Genomic DNA, 20,152 nt, shown 5'->3' with positions numbered 1-20,152 from the left:
GAGCTAATTCTGTAAGTATTTATTCACATGAGTAGTCAGACTGAAGTCAATGGGACTACTTGTGAGATGAATTCTTATTTTTAATAGGCATTTATAGCATATACCAGAAGTGTTAATTTCCTTATTGCTAAAAGTTAGGAAATTATGATAAAATATTGGTGGGAAAGAAGGGAATTAGCAGTGCACGGGAGATCAAATGTGTCAAGTGTCAAACTCTGGAGGATTTATTTTAGCCTTTTTTCCATTTTCAAGCTCATTCTGTGAACACAGGAACAGCTTTTATATGGTTCAGATGGAATGGCTTTGCCATTAGAAATTTGCTTTCATGCTGCTACCAATACATAATGGGGTAATTTGCGTTGCTGAACTGGCCACAAGAGAGACAACCTAATTCCAGTGTAAAATATCCAGGTAAAAACCCATAAAGTTCCTGTTTTATGGAAGGGAGACCATAGTGCATGGAGTCCAGAAATATTTTCTCCAGAAGTCAGTTGTCCAATGCTGATAGAAAAATATTAAGGACAAGACACTTCTTTATCCTGAGTGAAAGGCCTCTATTTATCAATTCTCCAGGCACGTTCTACTAGAATGCCGTTTAATTTTGCTGTATAGTCCAATATCTTAAAATATGTTACTTGATTACTTCTTGGGTAGTTCTCTTCATTCTTCCCCAGCAGGAGGTGGTGGCTGGCATAGCTTGTATAATCTGGCAAAATGAAAAAGAGCCATCATATTAGTCTGGGAGTACTGTTATTATTAAAATGGTCTGATAGAGGCAAAACAAACTAAATCTGAAGTTATATTTTGGTGATCCAGTTGCTACAAATGCAAGCTGCAAAGTCAGACCTTTCTCTCCATCACTCAAACAAGCAGAAGCTCCACTTAGGACAGCTCCACTTTTGTAACCTCAGCCCCCTTAGGACAGCTCTGCTCTCTAGTTTGCCTTGCCCTCTCAAGGACTGCAGTACATATGCACAGCAATTTGCAGCCCCAGTTCCTACTGGCTGGCCATCACGTGTTTTATTAGCTGTTTATTTTTTTCTCTATTTGTACGTCTCCTACAAAATGCTCCCATTTGGTCTTGGGTTCCAGCAGACTAAGACAGACATCAGATGCACCACAACTACATACATCAGCCTTCGAATTTTGGAGAGAGAGACATTAACTGAAGTCAGATTAAGAAATTAAGGACTCAAGGTAACAGGTTCAATGCAAAAAAAAAAAAAAATCAATACAGTCTGAAATAGTTGTGCTGCCAGTGTTTGTCAGCTCCTCCATTTATGAAGACACTGACATTTCTATTAACTCCTTCATCACAGCTTGGCTTTTAACAAATGTTTGTAAAGTTACCATCACATTGATACCAAAAATAAAGGACAATTATTCTGACTTGAGGCTCACTGTAGCGAGGACTTTTCTGTTCAATGGGAAAGGGTAGGAAAATGTCCATCGCTTTGCAGCATCTCCCCTCACACTGCAGCACTGTGACACCGTACTAAGAATGGTCTAATCTGGAGTCTACATATTTCCTGAGAGAAAGTGCATCATTGCAGCGGGTAGAAAGAGATAATAAAAGGAAGAGACTAAGGCATCTGGCAGGGCAGGGAGGAAGTGTGGCAGAATCCAAAATAAAGTGATCATTGCACATAAAGCAGTTAGATGTCAGGAGATTGTGACATTGACAAAGCCAGAGAGCAAGAAATAAAAATATGTTTAATGTGTTTGAGTATTATGAAAGATGCTGATACTTACATTTTGTGTTTTGTGGTACCTGAATTTTTGCAGGGAAGTTTGCAAACTTCCAAACCAAACTTCAAATATCTTTAGAATCATAGAAGTTTAAAGTTGGAAGAGATCTCAGGAGGTCATCTAGTCCAACCCCCTGCTCAAAGCAGGATCAACCCCAGCTAAATCATCACAGCCAGGGCTTTGTCAAGCTGGGCCTTAAAAACCTCTTAGGATGGAGATTCCACCACTTCCCTAGGTAACCCATTCCAGTGCTTCACCACCCTCCTAGTGAAATAGTTTTTCCTAATATCCAACCTAGACCTCCCCAACTGCAACTTGAGACCATTGCTCCTTGTTCTGTCATCTGCCACCACTGAGAACAGCCTAGCTCCATCCTTTTTGGAACCCCCCTTCAGGTAGTTGAAGGCTGCTATCAAATCCTCCCTCACTCTTTTCTGCAGACTAAATAAGACCAGTTCCCTCAGCCTCTCCTCATAAGTCATGTGCCCCAGCCCCCTAATCATTTTCGCTGGACTGTCTCCAATTTGTCCACATCCTTTCTGTAGTGGGGGGCCCAAAACTGGATGCAATACTCAAGATGTGGCCTCAACAATGCCGAAAAGAGGTGAATAATCACTTCCCTCGATCTGCTGGCAATGCTCCTACTAATGCAGCCCAATATGCCGTTAGCCTTCATGGCAAGAAGGGCACACTGCTGACTAGGGTGACCAGATCACAGAGGCGAAATATCGGGACGCGGGGGGGAGAGGGAGGGAAGAGGGCGGAGCCAAAAAATAAAAAAGCTGGTAGGGAGAGAGAAAAAAAAAAAAAGCACGAACAAGCGGGAAGCGCCTAGGCTGGTGCCGGCCACACGCAGATGTAAACAGCGGCCCCCGGGTCCCGGGATGCAACAACCCCCGCCCAGAGCCCGATGCCGCGGAGATGGGCACGGACAGGGGGAGCACCCCCGCCAAGTCCCTGCGCGGAGACCGTCCTGGGCTGGCCGCGGGAGCGCCAGCGTGTGGCAGCCCCTTCCCTGGTAGGCTTCAGCTCCCCGCGGGCCCGGGAGTGCAGAGCTGTAGCTACCTTCGCGCCACTGGGCTACACCCCACTGGAGAAGCGGGACCTTGCCGCGGCCCCCAGGCCGGGACTCGCCCAAGCATCGCGGGACGGGATCGCCTCACCTAGGGTCGCACACCCAGCCAGGCATGCACTGCTCCCCCCGCCCTGCCCCCCGGAGGCAGACAGACTCACAGATTCTAATTATCCCCAGCACCGCGGCGGAGCCGCCGCCCGACCGGCCCTTCCAGCCGCTCCTCCGCCTCTCCCTTGCCTCATGTCAGGCAGAGGCATGTGCCTGGCACCCAGTGCCAACTACACCCCTCTGGGGCGCAGGTGGCCGTGGGGGAGGTGAAGCCCCGAGGAACCAGAGTCCCCAGGCGGACAGCTGCTGCCCCCCCACCCCTGGGCACGTAGGGAGCCGGTTCCCCAGGCTGGACCTGGGGCTGCCCCCCTGCAGGTACCCCCCGCCCTCCTGCCTGCGATTGGGCCAGGGCCAGGCCGGACTCACCCCGCTGTCCCCCGGGCCTCCTCCCTCCAGCGCTTGCCTGGGAGGGAGGAGGAATGCGGCGTGCTTCGGAAAGAGGCGGGGATTTGGGGAGGGATCCAATGGGGCAGTTGAGGGGGTGGGGCCAGGGCGAGGATTTGGGGAGCTATCCAATGGGAGAAGGAGAGGGCGGAGTTGGGGCGAGGGAGGGGGCGTGAGCTAGAGCGGAGGGCAAAAATTGCTTGTTTGTCCAGTGTCCCGACCAAACATTGGTCGGGACGCGGGACAAACGAGCAAATATCGGGACACTCCCGACAAAATCGGGACGTCTGGTCACCCTACTGCTGACGCTTATCCAGCTTTTTGTCCACTCTAATCCCCAGGTCCTTTTCTGCAGAACTGCTGCTTAGCCAGTCAGTCCCCAGCCTGTAGCGGTGCATGGGATTCTTCCATCCTAAGTGCAGGACTCTGCACTTGTCCTTGTTGAACCTCATCAGATTTCTTTCAGCCCAATCCTCCAGTTTGTCTAGGTCACTCTGGACAGTATCCCTACACTCTAGCATATCTACCTCTCCCCACAGCATCTGCAAACTTGCTGAGGGTGCAATCCATCCCATCATCCAGATCATTAATGAAGATGTTGACCAAAACTGGCCCCAGGACAGACCCCTCGGGGCACTCTGCTTGATATTGGCTGCCAACTAGACATCAAGCTGTTGCTCACTACCCGTTGAACCCGATGATCTAGCCAGCTTTCTATCCACCTTATAGTCCATTCATCCAATCCATACTTTTTTAACTTGCTGGCAAGAATACTGTGGGAGACCGTATCGAAAGCTTTGCTAAATTCAAGATATATCATGTCCACTGCTTTCTCTATATCCACAAAGCCGGTTATCTCATCATAGAAGGCAATCAGAGTGGTCAGGCATGACTTGCCCTTGGTGAATCCATGCTGACTGTTCCTGATCACCTTCCTCTCCTCCAGGTGCTTCAAAATGGATTCCTTGAGGACCTGCTGCATGATTCTTCCAGGGACTGAGGTGAGGCTGACCAGTCTGTAGTTCCCCGGATTCTCCTTCTTCCCTTTTTTAAAGATGGGCACTATTATTTGCTTTTTTCTCTAAGGAGTCATGGGTCAGACACTAGGTGGGTTCCGCCTTGCTGCCAGAAGCAGTAAGAGGGAACTGAGAGAGGGTTGCACCTGCTCTGCCCTTTCTGTCCTTGCAAAGGAGCACAATGTGGCACAGGGCACTAACATGGAACTAACCAACACCGCTATTCGAAAGACTCTGATCTCACATGTCTGAGGTACATGTGCACCCACAGTGGGATCCCTGCTGACACATATATTCGAAGCAGCAGCTCAGATACAATGCAGAGGAGATTAACTGTCAAGAAGTGATGCCTGGTTGCTCCATAAGTGATTTTTGTAAGGAACTCATTAAGTGGTCTGTTCTCCTACTGGAGAAAAATTGGTGGAATCAGAGTTGCCAGAAAGAGGGGGGAAGCAGATGGTTCCTAAGAAGGAAGGGCTGGGGAATCCAGAAGATACTGTGTTGACTGGTTGGGAATGCAGAGACTTCCCCATGGTTAGAAAGCTAAGGGGAAACAATGGCAACACATTCCACATTAAAAATACTCTCATGCTCTAGCTTATGTGATATGAATTTTAATGTTTCCATTTTGGGGAAAACAAAGATAAAACTTGCTAACACAAAATGCTATAAATTCAGGAGATATTTCACACTACTGGTTTTACTTCCAAAGCTCTTAACACTTGGGTAACAAACTCCCCACCTTTGTAACTTATCAAACTGTGGTCAATTTCATTTGAATTGTTTAAATCTTTAAAAAAGGGAAGGAGGAGGATCCGGGGAACTACAGGCCAGTCAGCCTCACCTCAGTCCCTGGAAAAATCATGGAGCAGGTCCTCAAGGAATCAATTATGAAACATTTAGAGGAGAGGAAAGTGATCAGGAACAGTCAGCATGGATTCACGAAGGGGAAGTCATGCCTGACTAACCTAATTGCCTTCTATGATGAGATAACTGGCTCTGTGGATGAGGGGAAAGCAGTGGATGTGTTATTCCTTGACTTTAGCAAAGCTTTTGATACAGTCTCCCACAGTATTCTTGCCGCCAAGTTAAAGAAGTTTGGGCTGGATGAATGGACTGTAAGGTGGATAGAAAGCTGGCTAGATCGTTGGGCTCAACGGGTAGTGATCAATGGCTCCATGTCTAGTTGGCAGCCAGTTTCAAGCGGAGTGCCCCAAGGGTCGGTCCTGGGGCCGGTTTTGTTTAATATCTTTATTAATGATCTGGAGGATGGTGTGGACTGCACTCTCAGCAAGTTTGCAGATGACACTAAACTAGGAGGCGTGGTAGATACACTAGAGGGTAGGGATTGGATACAGAGGGACCTAGACAAATTAGAGGATTGGGCCAAAAAAAACCTGATGAGGTTCAACAAGGACAAGTGCAGAATCCTGCACTTAGGACGGAAGAATCCCATGCACTGCTACAGACTAGGGACCGAATGGCTGGGTAACAGTTCTGCAGAAAAGGACCTAGGGGTCACAGTGGACAAGAAGCTGGATATGAGTCAACAGTGTGCTCTTGTTGCCAAGAAGGATAACGGCATTTTGGGCTGTATAAGTAGGGGCATTGCCAGCAGATCGAGGAACGTGATTGTTCCCCTTTATTCGACATTGGTGAGGCCTCATCTGGAATACTGTGTCCAGTTTTGGGCCCCACACTACAAGAAGGATGTGGAAAAATTGGAAAGAGTCCAGCGGAGGGCAACAAAAATGATTAGGGGTCTGGAGCACATGATTTATGAGGAGAGGCTGAGGGAACTGGGATTGTTTAGTCTCCAGAAGAGAAGAATGAGGGGGGATTTGATAGCAGCCTTCAACTACCTGAAGGGGGATTCCAAAGAGGATGGAGCTCGGCTGTTCTCAGTGGTGGCAGATGACAGAACAAGGAGCAATGGTCTCAAGTTGCAGTGGGGGAGGTCCAGGTTGTATATCAGGAAAAACTATTTCACTAGGAGGGTGGTGAAACACTGGAATGCGTTACCTAGGGAGGTGGTGGAGTCTCCTTCCTTGGAGGTTTTTAAGGCCCGGCTTGACAAAGCCCTGGCTGGGATGATTTAGCTGGGAATTGGTCCTGCTTTGAGCAGGGGGTTGGACTAGATGACCTCTTGAGGTCCCTTCCAACTCTGATATTCTATGATTCTATGTTTTGGAGTTAAGCTCAAAAAAAGGAAAACACACACACACACACACACACACACACACACACAGTTTTCTCTTTTGATTATTGATCAGAATCCTGAAGTCTCTCTGATATGAAGCTTTGTTGTTTTCCATTGTTTATGTTCTTAAATATTACATTGTTTCCTTACTGGAATTTTAACATCTCAGTGGGTCTATTATCTGTTATCTACATATATTCCTGTTTATGTATCTATAGTCTATCACTGTGTCATTATTATTCAACAACCGAATATTAGATTTTAATCAAAGTGAGAGACTGTAAACAATAAGATAAACTTCGGAGTATTGCATAAAATTTTAATTCTGCAACTAGTTTACTGTAATTGGAGTTATGTGGTTTTAAACCCAAGTAATTCTCTGGATATTAAGAAGCCAAAGTTTGTCCATAAGTACAGTGAAGTCAATTTGAGCTGCATGCTTGTGACTGGGAGAATGATTAGGCACAAACTAGACAAATCATGGACTCGGACACAAACAACTGATTCTACTATTTAGTTACCTTGGGACAGATTGTGGCGTTCGGTCCCTCACGCCTAAATTCTTGGCACTGTTCTGCACTCTTGCTCCCTGCAAGAAAGAAAAAAGATTTTGCTTCACACCGAGCTAATGCAAGTTTTAGTGTACCTACTGGGTGTATAATAGGCCAAAGATTAGATTTATCAATAAATAAACTTCACAATTGATGTCTACATAAATAATTCTTTTCTTTTGAAGGCAACCAAAAAAAAAACACTTTCTAATAACGCTACTAAATATGATTTTATAAAGGTGCAGGAAAAGAGAGACAAAAAACAGATACAAACAAAGATCTTCACAAAAAAAGTTTAACATTAAATTGTGAAGAAGCTAACAACTACACTACTCTCACACTGCTGATTCAGTTTTCCTGGCATTCCTCGCTCTTCTGGAGTTCTCACTCTTCCACAATTCCTATCACAATCAGTGTGAGTTCTGAGTAACTATTACAGGTTCCTTCCCTCACCCAAGAATTCTCCTTATGAGCAATTGTCTGTTTAAGCACAGAAAAGGATGGCCTTTTCAGAGGAAGAAAAACAACATTTTTATTTACATCACCCACTAGACAAATTAATCCTAATATTTAGCTAGCATAGTAAATCAAAAGTGTTGATTTCAAAGGATTTTGGCTTTATACATCCATCTAATATACTGTTTATTAGGAGAACAAATTAGACCTTACTTAAACCACCCCCCCAACAGGTTCATTTTTTCTCCTGGGGGCTGGGAATCAGGATTACTAATAGCTTGCTATGTGATCCTTCATCCTCCATTTTACTACATCTAAATCACTTGTGACGTTATTTTTTATTCAAGAAATAATTTGCTTTTTATTTTTTCTGCACATCTGATATTTTTAAACCAATAACAATCTGCATGTTGAAATTGCTAGTCCCATATTGGAGTAACAGATAGCACAGTTAAAGAGCATTAGAACTCTTTGCTCTGTGAACCAATAGTGCCTGGGCACTCATGGAAGATGGCCCTTATCTTTGGGTAGAGAAAGTTCCAGCACCAGATTTGTAAATTGATTTATGAAGCGGTATTTCTATTGTTGTTAGGGGAAAAAAAAGACAGACCCACTCTGCCAGGACACTTGCATAAGAACGGCCATACTGAGTCAGACCAAAGGTCCATCTAGCCCAGTATCCACTCTTCCAACAGTGGCCAATACCAGGTGCTTCAGAGGGAATGCATAGAACAGGAAATCATCAAGTAATCCATCCCCTGTCATCCACTCCCAGCTTCTGGCAATCAGAGGCTAGGGGACACTCAAAGTATGGTGTTACATCCCGAATAATCTGGCTAATAGCCACTGATGGATCTATCAACAGCTCAGCTCCCCTAACTATTACACATTCCAGGCATTTGGGAAGTTATTCTTCATTAATACGATTGAGGTCCCTGTTAAGGTTTTGTATTAGAATTCAATCTTGACAATTTGGAGTACATATTGCTTTTGGGGATGTGATAGGAGATGAAAATGAAAGCTTTATGGAGTGTTTGAGTGTGTTATTAACACAGCTGTAGGCAATATGAATGTGGAAAGGAATGCACATGTCTTTCTCCTTAACTTTTTTCCATGCTTTTAAGGTTTTGGGTGGGTGGGTTGTGTCCTTAACAGCCATTAAATATAGTTTTTGTTTGTTAATTTTCTAGTTTTTAATACAAAAACTATTTCAGTGGATAGTGCCCCAAAAGTCATGGAGAAAGGAAACTGTACCTGCCTGGGAATAAGAGGAATAAACCACGCTGCTGAAGCCATTCAACTATGTTGACCCTCCTGAAGGGTATGAGAGGCTATGATGTATCTCAGTAAATTCTTCATGTCTAAAATATTTCGTCCCCATGTAAAAGTTACTGAAAGCAAGTACTTTCAAGAGCAACCCTCCATATTTAGCAGTGACCAGGGCCGGCTCTGGCTTTTTTGCCGCCCCAGGGAGGAGGGGCTCCGCTCTCCCCAGCAGCCAGAGCGCCGGGAGGAGGGCGGCGAGCCCGCCGCGGCTCTGCTCTCCCCAACCGGCCGGAGCACCGGGGGAGGGCGGCAATCTCGGCCGGGGCCCCGCTCTCCCCGACCGGCCGGAGCGCCGGGGGAGGGCGGCGAGCCCGCTGCGGCTCCGCTCTCTGGCCGAAGCGCTGCGCCACCCCCCTCCAGGTGCTGCCCCAAGCACATGCTTGGTGGGCTGGTGCCTGGAGCCGGCCCTGCAGTGACAACATAATTGTCAGCTGAAGGGAAACTCTGTGAAGGAATCTGTGTCACCTTTCACTTTCTGAAACATTATATAGTCTCTCATGGACTACTGGACATTGGATACAGCCATGAGGGTCTGCAGCAGTAGGGTGCATACCTGCATTCCAGCATCAAGTCTGTCTTTTGCACTCCTCCTTCCTCTGGGTGCCCCCCCCACAAGTATGAAGCATACACCTCAATGTTCAATCTTGCCAACATGCAACACCTGTAAGTGTGTCAGCTTGTCAACACCAAGAACTGAACCCTTCCAGAGCTAAAAGCACAAGTCCTTACAGCTTGTGCTAGAGAGACAGGCTCTCAAGCAAAAAGCTGTCACAGACTCCTCTCCTCTGTGTATTAGACACATGCAGTGTTGGAGTATTAACACAGTGTGAGAGCGTGATAGGATTTGCATTAGCAAAAACTCCTTTAGTCACCTGTTTTTTTGTGAGTTCTAATTCTGTCAGGAGTAAGCCCAAGTGTTAGACTCTATTATTTGCATTCACAGATTTTCATGCCTGAAGAGTGTAAAAGCAGGTGGTTGTTCAGTAATTTATACATTTAAAATTATTGTAGACTGGATTAACTAATGAAAAGCAGAAGTCACTTAATTTGGATGCATTGGTGGATTCCAACTCATCCCTATAATACTAACTGTAATAAACAGGGCTCTGATCCTCAATTCTTCCAGTACAAGCATTTTTGGACTTTGAATTACAAATGACAGGAGAATTACACTGAAAACTGTGTTCCAACGGTACAGCCCAGACAATTAATTATGACATTTGTGTTACATATGAGTATAGCCCTATTCAATTTAATAGGGAAAAAATCCACTTCCTGAGGTTGCCCTATTTAAGCAGGTTTCCTCCATTATCCACTATGGGTGCCCTCGGATGTGTTAGGATTTGTCTACACGGTGCCAGCAAACTCACTATGGGGGTGTGATTTGTAAAGCACTCTAACATGCTGCACTCTGTGTAGATCCTCTTGGTGTGCTCTAAAAGGTACCTAGTTAATATTCAGAGTCTAATCTAACAGTTTGTCTACATGGTGGGTAATGCACACTACAGGAGTGTGATTTCTAAAGCTCACTAACGTGTTGCATATTAATTGGGCCATGTAGACCCTGCTAGTGTGTATTACAAGTTCCCCTAGTGCATTTTAATATAGTGCTGGTTCCATTATTAAATTATGGTGTGTGCATGTAATATCTGGTTAAAACTAACAAAATAAAATGGAAATAGGAGCCAGATTATATTAAGTAAACTCAAATAACACATATAGCTTTAGGATGAAATTCAGCCCTGTGCAGAATGACTGCACAAGGCCTTTCATACTACTCAAACCCCACTTGCTCTAAATCCTTAATATAGAGTGCAGAGAGCCTTCCACACCCTCTGCATGGTGCTACATTTCACCCTTAGTTTGTGTTTGTATTTTCATAGGCTTGGTCTACACTATGAGTTTAAGTCAAATTTAGCAGCATTAAATCGAATTAACCCTGCACCCGTCCACACAATGAAGCCATTTCTTTCAAAATAAAGGGCTCTTAAAATCGATTTCGGTACTCCTCCCCGATGAGCGGAGTAATGCCGAAATCGATATTGTCGTTTCGAATTAGGGTTAGTGTGGCCGCAATTCGATGGTATTGGTCTCCGGGAGCTATCCCACAGTGCACCATTGTGACTGCTCTGGACAGCAATCTGAACTCGGATGCACTGGCCAGGTAGACAGGAAAAGCCCCACAAACATTTGAATTTCATTTCCTGTTTGCCCAGCACGGGAAAGTACAGGTGACCACAGAGAACTCATCAGCACAGGTAACCATGCAGGCCGATAATCGAAAAAGAGCACCAGCATGGACCATACGGGAGGTACTGGATCTGATCGCTATATGGGGAGAGGATTCAGTGCTAGCAGAACTTCGTTCGAAAAGACAAAATGCCAAAACTTTTGAAAAAAATCTCCAAGGGCATGATGGAGAGAGGCCACAATAGGGACTCAGAGCAGTGCCGCGTGAAAGTCAAGGAGCTCAGACAAGCCTATCAGAAAACAAAGGAGGCAAACAGTCGCTCTGGGTCAGAGCCACACACATGCTGCTTCTATGCTGAGCTGCATGCAATTCTAGGGGGGGCCGCAACCACTACCCCACCTCTGACCGTGGATTCCGAGGCGGGAGTAATCTCATCAGCCACACCTGAGGATTCTGTGGACGGGGAAGAGGAGGAGGAGGAGGAGGACGACAAGCTTGCGGAGAGCACACAGCACTCCGTTCTCCCCAACAGCCAGGATATTTTTCTCAGCCTGACTGAAGTACCCTCCCAAGCCAGTACCCAAGACCATGACCCCATGGAAGGGACCTCAGGTGACTTTATCTTTTAAAATATAAAACATGGTTTAAAAGCAAGCATTTTTTAATGATTAATTTGCCCTGAGGACTTGGGATGCATTCGTGGCCAGTACAGCTACTGGAAAAGTCTGTTAATGTGTCTGGGGATGGAGCGGAAATCCTCCAGGGACATCTCCATGAAGCTCTCCTGGAGGTACTCCAAAAGCCTTTGCAGAAGGTTTCTGGGCAGTGCAGCCTTATTCTGTCCTCCATGGTACGACACTTGACCACGCCATGCTAGTAGCAAGTAATCTGGTATCATTGCATGACAAAGCCTGGCAGCGTTTGGTCCCGGTGTTTGCTGGCATTCAAGCAACATCCATTCTTTATCTCGCTGTGTAATCCTCAGGAGAGTGATATTGCTCATGGTAACCTTGTTGAAATACGGGAATTTAATTAAGGGGACAGAGGTGGCCCTTCCTACTGGGCTGTTTGCCTGTGGCTGAAAAGAAATCCTTCCCTGTAGTAAGCCAAGCGTGGGGGGGAGAGGATTGGCGCTGAGCTTTTCACGTATGGCTAGCAGGGATCTTCCCTGATACCAGCCACATGGTGGGGGAGGGATAAAGCGATCGTCCCAGAGAATTGGATGGGGGGGGGGTTAGTTTGTTTTCTGCTGCTGAAGGTTAACAGGAAAACCGCAGCACTCAAAGAGCTTTGCTTGGTATGTGGGAAAGGAGGGCGCAGAAGCCGAAAGACAATGGCTTACCATGGCCGCATGCAAGCCGAATTCTGTTGCCTGGACCTGCGTCTGTGATCTCTAGCAGCAAAGCCACAGGCACTCAATATTAAGAGGCAAAATGCGACCTTGCACAGAAATCACATGTGATATGTAATGTGAATAGTGTTGTTCACCGTGAAAGAGTACAAGCATTGTTCTGTAAAATGTATCTTTTTAAAAAATTCTCTCCTTTTTTCCCTCCCTCCAGCAGCTGCAAATTTTTCAAGCCTCCCTCCTCCGTCCTGAAGGCTATCTCACATAAGGCGTCAGAAAAAGAGGACGCGAGACGAGATGTTCGCGGAAATCATGGAATCCGCACGCAATGAAAGAGCTCATCTGAATGAGTGGAAGGACACGGTTTCAAAGTATAGGAAAGATGCCAGTGAACGTGAGGACAGGAGGGACCAACGTGAGGGCATGAGGGACCAACGTGAGGAGAGAAGAGACGCTCGAGATGAGAGGTGGGGCAGGAAGATCAGAGGAGGCAGGATGTAATGCTGGGGCTGCTGCGTGAGCAAACAGACATGCTCCGGCGTCTGGTGGAGCTTCAGGAACGGCAGCAGGATCACAGACTGCCGCTGCAGCCCCTGTATAACCCCCCCTCTCCCCTCACTATGTTCCATAGCCTCCTCACCCAGACGTGTAAGAACGCGGGGGAGGGGAAGGGAGGGAGAGGAAGGCTCCGTACACCCTCCCATTCCACCCCAGTGGACAGCCCAAGCAAAAGGCTGTCATTATTTTAACCTTTTTTTAGTGGCCTTTTCCTTCCCTCCCAAACCCCACCCAGGCTACCTTCTCAGTTCTCTCCCTCTTTTTATAATCAATTAATAAAGAATACATGATTTTTAAATGATAGTGACTTTATTTCCTTTGAAAGCAAGCTGTGATCGAAGGGAGAGGGTGGGTTGCCTACAGAGAATGAGTCAATAAAGGGGGCGGGCTTTCATCAAGGAGAAACAAACAGAACTTTCACACGGTAGCCTGGCCAGTCATGAAACTGGTTTTCAAAGCTTCTCTGATGCGTCGCACTTCCTGGTGTGCTCTTCTAATCGCCCTGGTGTCTGGCTGCGCGTAATCAGCAGCCAGGCGATTTGCCTCAGCCTCCCACCCCACCATAAAAGTCTCCCCCTTACTCTCACAGAGATTGTGGAGCACACAGCAAGCAGCAATAACAATGGGGATATTGATTTGGCTGAGGTCTGAGCGAGACAGTAAAGTGCACCAGCGACCTTTTAAACGGCCAAATGCACATTCCACCACCATTCTGCACTTGCTCAGCCTGTAGTTGAACAGCTCCTGACTCCTGTCCAGGCTGCCTGTGTATGGCTTCATGAGCCATGGCATTAAGAGGTAGGCTGGGTCCCCAAGGATAACTATAGGCATTTCAACATCCCCAATGGTTACTTTCTGGTCCAGGAAGTAAGTCCCTTGCTGCAGCCGTTTAAACAGAGTAGTGTTCCTGAAGACGCGAGTGTCATGAACCCTTCCTGGCCAGCCCACGTTGATGTTGGTGAAACGTCCCCTGTGATCCGCCAGTGCTTGTAGCACCATTGAAAAGTAACCCTTGTGGTTTATGTACTGGGTACCCTGGTGCTCTGGTGCCAAGATAGGTATATGGGTTCCATCTATCGCCCCACCACAGTTAGGGAATCCCATTGCAGCAAAGCCATCCACTATGGCCTGCACATTTCCCAGAGTCATTACCTTTCGTAGCAGCAGCTCAATGATTGCTTTAGCTACTTGCATGACAGCAGCCCCCACAGTAGATTTGCCCACTCCAAATTGATTCCTGACTGACCGGTAGCTGCCTGGCATTGCAAGCTTCCACAGGGCTATCGCCACTCGCTTCTCAACTGTGAGGGCTGCTCTCATCCTGGTATTCTGGTGCTTCAAGGCAGGGGAAAGCAAGTCACAAAGTTCCATGAAAGTGCCCTTACGCATGCGAAAGTTTCGCAGCCACTGGGAATCGTCCCACACCTGCAACACTATGCGGTCCCACCAGTCTGTGCTTGTTTCCCGGGCCCAGAATTGGCGTTCAATGGATAGAACCTGCCCCATCAACAACATGATCTCCAAAGCGCCGGGACCCATGGTTTGAGAGAAGTCTGTGTCCATGTCCACATCCTCATCACTCTCGTCGCTGCACTGCCGTCGCCGCCTCCTCCTCGCCTCATTTTTCTGGTCCTGGTTTAGCATAAACTGAACGATAATGCGTGAGGTGTTTACAATGTTCATGACTGCTGTCTTGAGCTGAGCGGGCTCCATGCTTGCCGTGGTATGGCGTCTGCTGTGTTCACCCAGGAAAAAAGGCGCGAAACAGTTGTCTGCCGTTGCTTTCATGGAGGGAGGGGTGAGGTTGTACCCAGAACAACCTGCGACAATGTTTTTTGCCCCATCAGGCACTGGGATCTCAACCCAGAATTCCAATGGGCGGGGGAGACTGCGGGAACTATGGGATAGCTATGGGATAACTACCCGCAGTGCAACGCTCCGAAAATCGACGCTAGCCCCGGTACATGGACGCACACCGCCGAATTAATCTGCTTAGTGTGGCCGCATACATTCGACTTTATACAATCTGTTTCCAAAATTCGAATTCTGTAAATTCGGATTAATCCCGTAGTGTAGACATACCCTTAGTTTGAGTTGAATTACAAGATTCTCTGAAGATACATTAAATGGCAGAGGGTATATTGTACCCACTATGTAACTAAAACATTTATGAATATCTGACTAGAATACTTGTATAGTGTATGTATTTAAAACAATTATTCTTGTTCCCCTCCCCCTCAAAAAATCTAGTGTCTTGCTAAATCTACAGTAGCTCCTCACTGACAGTCATCCCGGTTAACATTATTTCGTTATTAGGTTGCTGATCTATAGAGAATATTCTCGTTTAAAGTCGCACAATATTCCATTATAAGGTTGTTTGGCTTGCCCCACTCTGCCCGCCCGGCATTCCAGCCGGGAAGCGGGCAAGCCCCCAACCCCACTTCCCAGCAGGAGTGCTAGGTGGGCGGAATGGGGCAAGTCCCAACGCCCCGTCCAGCTATGCCTGTGCCTCAACCAAGCTTCACAATCCTCATTGGTGAGTACAGTATTAAATGGTTTGTTTAAAATTATTTAAAACATATACTGTATATGTATATAATGTCTTTTGTCTGGCAAATTTTTTTTTCTGGAACCCAACCTTCTCTATTTACATTAATTCTTATGGGGAAATTGGATTCGTTTAACATTGTTTCACTCAAAGTCACATTTTTCAGGGACATAACTACAACGTTAAGTGAGGAGTTACTGTACTCATTATTTCCTCCAAAATATTTATTCATTTCCCTCCATCATGTGAATTCATTTCTTCCCATCCCTATCATTAAAAAGCTTTTTTAGGCCTTGGTCATCTCTCATTACACTATTGTAGCCAATCTTTCTTTCAGTAGATTACCTTTTACCTTGTCCTCTTCCAGCCTATTAGAAAAACAGTGGTACAGCCATGCCGGAGGAATAGCCTGCATTGGGCACTGGCTCCTGTGAGTGGTGGCCTGACATGCTGCTGCTTTCACCGTTGTGGTTCCCAGTAGAGCCCTCGAGCTCTGCGGATACCGATTCATATCCACGGATATCCGCATACATGATATGTGGAGGGCTTTAACCATCATGATCATCTAATCTGACCTCCTGCACATTGTAGCCCACAGAACATCACCCACTCACTCCTGTAATAGACCCCTAACCTGTGGCCAAGTTACTGAAGCCCTCAAATCATGGTTTAAAGACGTCAAGTTTCCCATCTTTTCATGTGCTGTGTATTTATTCCTGCTTACTCTATTTTCCACTCCATGCAGCTGATGAAGTGGGTTATATCCCATGAAAGCTAATGCCCAAATAAATGTGGCACCTTAGAGACTAACAAAAGACTCCTCATTGTTTTTCGAGAATTAACAATTTATACTAGTTTAAACCTGCAAGTGATCCATGCCCCATGCTGCAGAGCAGGGGTTCTCAGCCTTTTTCTTTCTGAGCCCCCCTCCCCGCCCCAACATGCTAGAAAAATTCCACGGCCCAGCTGTGCCACAGCAACTGTTTTTCTGTGTATAAAAGCCAGGGCCAGCATTAGAGGATAGCAAACAGGGCAACTGCCCTGGGTCCCACACCACAGGGGGCACCACAAAGCTTAGTTGCTCAGTCTTCGGCTTCAGCCCCAGGTGGTGGGGCGCAGTGCCCCATGCTGCAGTCCTGTGTGGCAGGGCTTCGGCTTTCTGCCCTGCATTCTAGGGTTTGGTGGACCCGCTGAAACATGCTTGTGGCCCCCAGGGGGCCCCGGACCCCTGGTTAAGAACCACTAGTGCAGAGGAAGGCAAAATTCCCCCAGGGTCTCTGCCAATCATAGAATCATAGGAGATTAGGGTTGGAAGAGACTTCAGGACGTCATCTAGTCCAACCCCCTGCTCAAAGCAGGACCAACCTCAACTAAATCACCCCAGCTAGGGCTTTGTCAAGCCTGACTTTAAAAACCTCTATGGATGGAGATTCCACCACCTTCCTAGGTAACCCATTCCAGTGCTTCACCACCCTCCTAGTGAAATAGTTTTTCCTAATATCCAACCTAGACCTCCCCAACTGCAACTTTAGACCACTGCTCCTTGTTCTGTCATCTGCCACCACTGAGAACAGCCTAGCTCCATCCTTTTTGGAACCCCCCTTCAGGTAGTTGAAGGCTGCTATCAAATCCTCCCTCACTCTTTTCTGCAGACTAAATAAGACCAGTTCCCTCAGCCTCTCCTCATAAGTCATGTGCCCCAGCCCCCTAATCATTTTCGCTGGACTGTCTCCAATTTGTCCACATCCTTTCTATAGTATGAGGCCCAAAACTGGATGAAATACTCCAGATGTGGCCTCACTAATGCTGAATAGAGGGAAATAATCACATCCCTCGATCTGCTGGCAATGATCCTACAAATGCAGACCAATATACTGTAAGCAAGAAGGGCACACTGTTGACTCATATCCAGCTTCTCGTCCACTGTAATCCCCAGGTCCTTTTCTGCAGAACTGCTGCTTAGCCAATCTGCCAATTGCCAATCTGACCCGTGGAAAAATTCCTTCCCTATCCCAAATATAGCAATCAGTTTGACCCTAAGCATGTGGGCAAGACTCACCAGGTAAAGAATTTTCTGCAGTAACCCAGAGCCCTCCCCATCTAGTGTTCTGTCTCTGGTTATTGGCTATCATATCTCCCCTCAGCCTTTTTTTGGTTAGGCTAAATAAGCCAAGCTCTTTAAGTCATCTCTAATAAGGTAGATTTTCCATTCTTTGGATCATCCTAGTAGCTCTTCTCTGCACCTGTTCCAGTTTGAATTCATCTTTCTTAAACATGGGTGACCAGAATTGCACACAGTATTCCAGATGAAGTCTCAAGTGCCTTGTATATTTGTACTAGCACTTTCCTGTCTCTACTGGAAATACCTCACCAGATGCACCCTAGGACTGCATTATTCTTTTTCATGGCCACATCACATTGACAGCTTATAGTCATCCTGTGATCAACCAATACACCCAAGTCTTTCTCCTCCTCTGTCTCTTCAAACTGATAAGTCCCCAGCATATGGCAAAAATTCTATTGTTATTAGTCCCTAAATGCATTACCTTGCACTGTGCACTATTAAATTTCATCCCATTTCTATTACTCCCATTTACAAGGTCATCCAGATTTTCTTGTATGATATTCTGGTCCTCCTCCACATTGGCTATACCTCCCAATTTTGTGTCATCCACAAATTTTATTAGCACACTTTGTGCCAAGGTCAGTAGTAAAAATGTTAAATAAGATTGGTTCCAAGACCGATTCCTGAGGAACTCCACTAGTAACCTCCTTTCAGCCTGACAGTTCAGCTTTTAGTATGATCCATTGTAGTCTCCCCTTTAACTAGATCCTTATCCACCTTTCAATTCTCATATTAATCCCCATCTTCTCCAATTTAACGAATAATTTCCCATGTGGAACTGTATCAAATGCCTCACTGAAATCCAGGTAAGATTAGATCTACTGCATTTCCTTTGTCTAAAAAAAGTCAGACCATTCTCAAATTATCTTGTAACTAATTTAAAGAGACAGCCAGTTTTTGGATATTATAATTATCTAAGTCACTATCGCTCTTGAGAAAAATGACTAGTTAATTCATTTTTTGGCTGAACACATGACATTCCTATAGAGAAATGTTAACATTCTGAAGTATAAGGCTGGCCTACCTGTTTGCGCATCACATCTGTAGCTTGCATAATATAGCGAGGAGGTAGTCCATGGCTCCGAGCAAGAATTATAGCCTGCTCCAGAGTGACACTCAGAGTGCAGCTGCAGTGAGAGAAAGAATTAAGTCAGGTATCTGTTGTCATTACATCTCCTAAACAGTTACTGGTTGCTCAAAGAGTATAGATCAGAATCCAAAATCATATATATAAGTTATTATATAGACAGAAATGTTCCTTAAAAACCTGCAGAAAGCAACACAAATGTGCAATGATACAGCTACATACTAGCGCAGGCAAGAAACCCACTCATCCTGGAAGTTACTTAAGAACATAAGAATGGCCCTACTGGGTCAGACCAAAGGTCCATCTAGCCCAGTATCCTGCCCTCTGACAGTGGTCAGTGCCAGGTGTCCCAGAGAGAATAAACAGAACAGGCAATCACCAAGTGATCAACCCCCTATTGCTTATTCCCAGCTTCTGGCAAACAGAGGCCAGGGACACCATTCCTGCCCATCCTGGCTAATAGCCAATGATAGACGTATCCTCCATGAATTTATCTAGTTCTTTTTTGAACCCTGTTATAGTCTTGGCCTTCACAACATCCTCTGGCAAGGAATTCCACATGTTGACTGTGTATTGTGTGAAAAAAACACTTCCTTATGTTTGTTTTAAACCTGCTGCCTATTAATTTCATTTGGTGACCCCTAGTTCTTGTGTTATGAGAAGTAGTAAACAACATTTCCTTATCTACTCTCTCTACACCAGTCATGATTTTATAGACCTCAATCACATCTCCCCTTAGCCGTCTCTTTTCCAATCTGAAAAGTCCTAGTCTTATTAATCTCTCCTCACACGGAAGCCGTTCCATACCCCTGATAATTTTTGTTGCCCTTTTCTGAACCTTTTCTAATTCTAATATATCTTTTTTGAGATGGGGCGACCACATCTGCACACATTATTCATGATGTGGGCGTATCATGGATTTATATAGAGGCAACATGATATTTTCTGTCCTATTATCTATTCCTTTCTTAATTATTCCCAGCATTCTGTTTGCTTTTTTGACTGCTGCTGCACATAGAGTGGATGTTTTCAGAGAACTATCCATAATGACTCCAAGATCTCTTTCTTGAGCGGTAACAGCTAATTTAGACTCCTTCATTTTATATGTACATTTGGGATTATGCCTTCCAATGTGCATTACTTTACATTTATCAACATTAAATTTCATCTGCCATTTTGTTGCCCAGTCACCCAGTTTTGAGAGATCCTTTTGTAGCTCTTCGTAGTCTCCCTGGATCTTAACTATCTTTAGTAATTTTGTATCGTCTGCAAATTTTGCCACCTCACTGTTTACCCCTTTTTCCAGATCATTTATGAATATGTTGAATAGGACTGGTGGGGGGACACCACTATTTACCTCTCTCCATTCTGAAAACTGACCATTTATACCTACCCTTTGTTTCCTATCTTTTAACCAGTTACCAATCCAT

At 45.7% G+C, this 20,152-nt stretch overlaps 1 protein-coding gene across 1 annotated transcript in view; it reads right to left on the bottom strand.

The window, feature by feature from the left end:
• Window positions 1-201: 201 nt before the first annotated feature.
• The window catches only part of PREX2 (phosphatidylinositol-3,4,5-trisphosphate dependent Rac exchange factor 2), a gene marked incomplete in the record, with an annotated part of 298,948 nt that continues 278,997 nt past the window's right edge, over window positions 202-20,152 (bottom strand). The window contains 3 exon segments of the mRNA XM_034763054.1: window positions 202-706; window positions 7,054-7,121; window positions 18,660-18,762. Coding sequence (XP_034618945.1) covers window positions 661-706; window positions 7,054-7,121; window positions 18,660-18,762 — 217 coding nt within the window.

Source organism: Trachemys scripta, chromosome 2 (assembly GCF_013100865.1).
Source record: "Trachemys scripta elegans isolate TJP31775 chromosome 2, CAS_Tse_1.0, whole genome shotgun sequence".
Classification (NCBI taxonomy): Eukaryota; Metazoa; Chordata; order Testudines; family Emydidae; genus Trachemys; species Trachemys scripta.
Note: the sequence above shows the minus strand (reverse complement) of the source record. Positions and strands in the feature narration are given on the sequence as shown.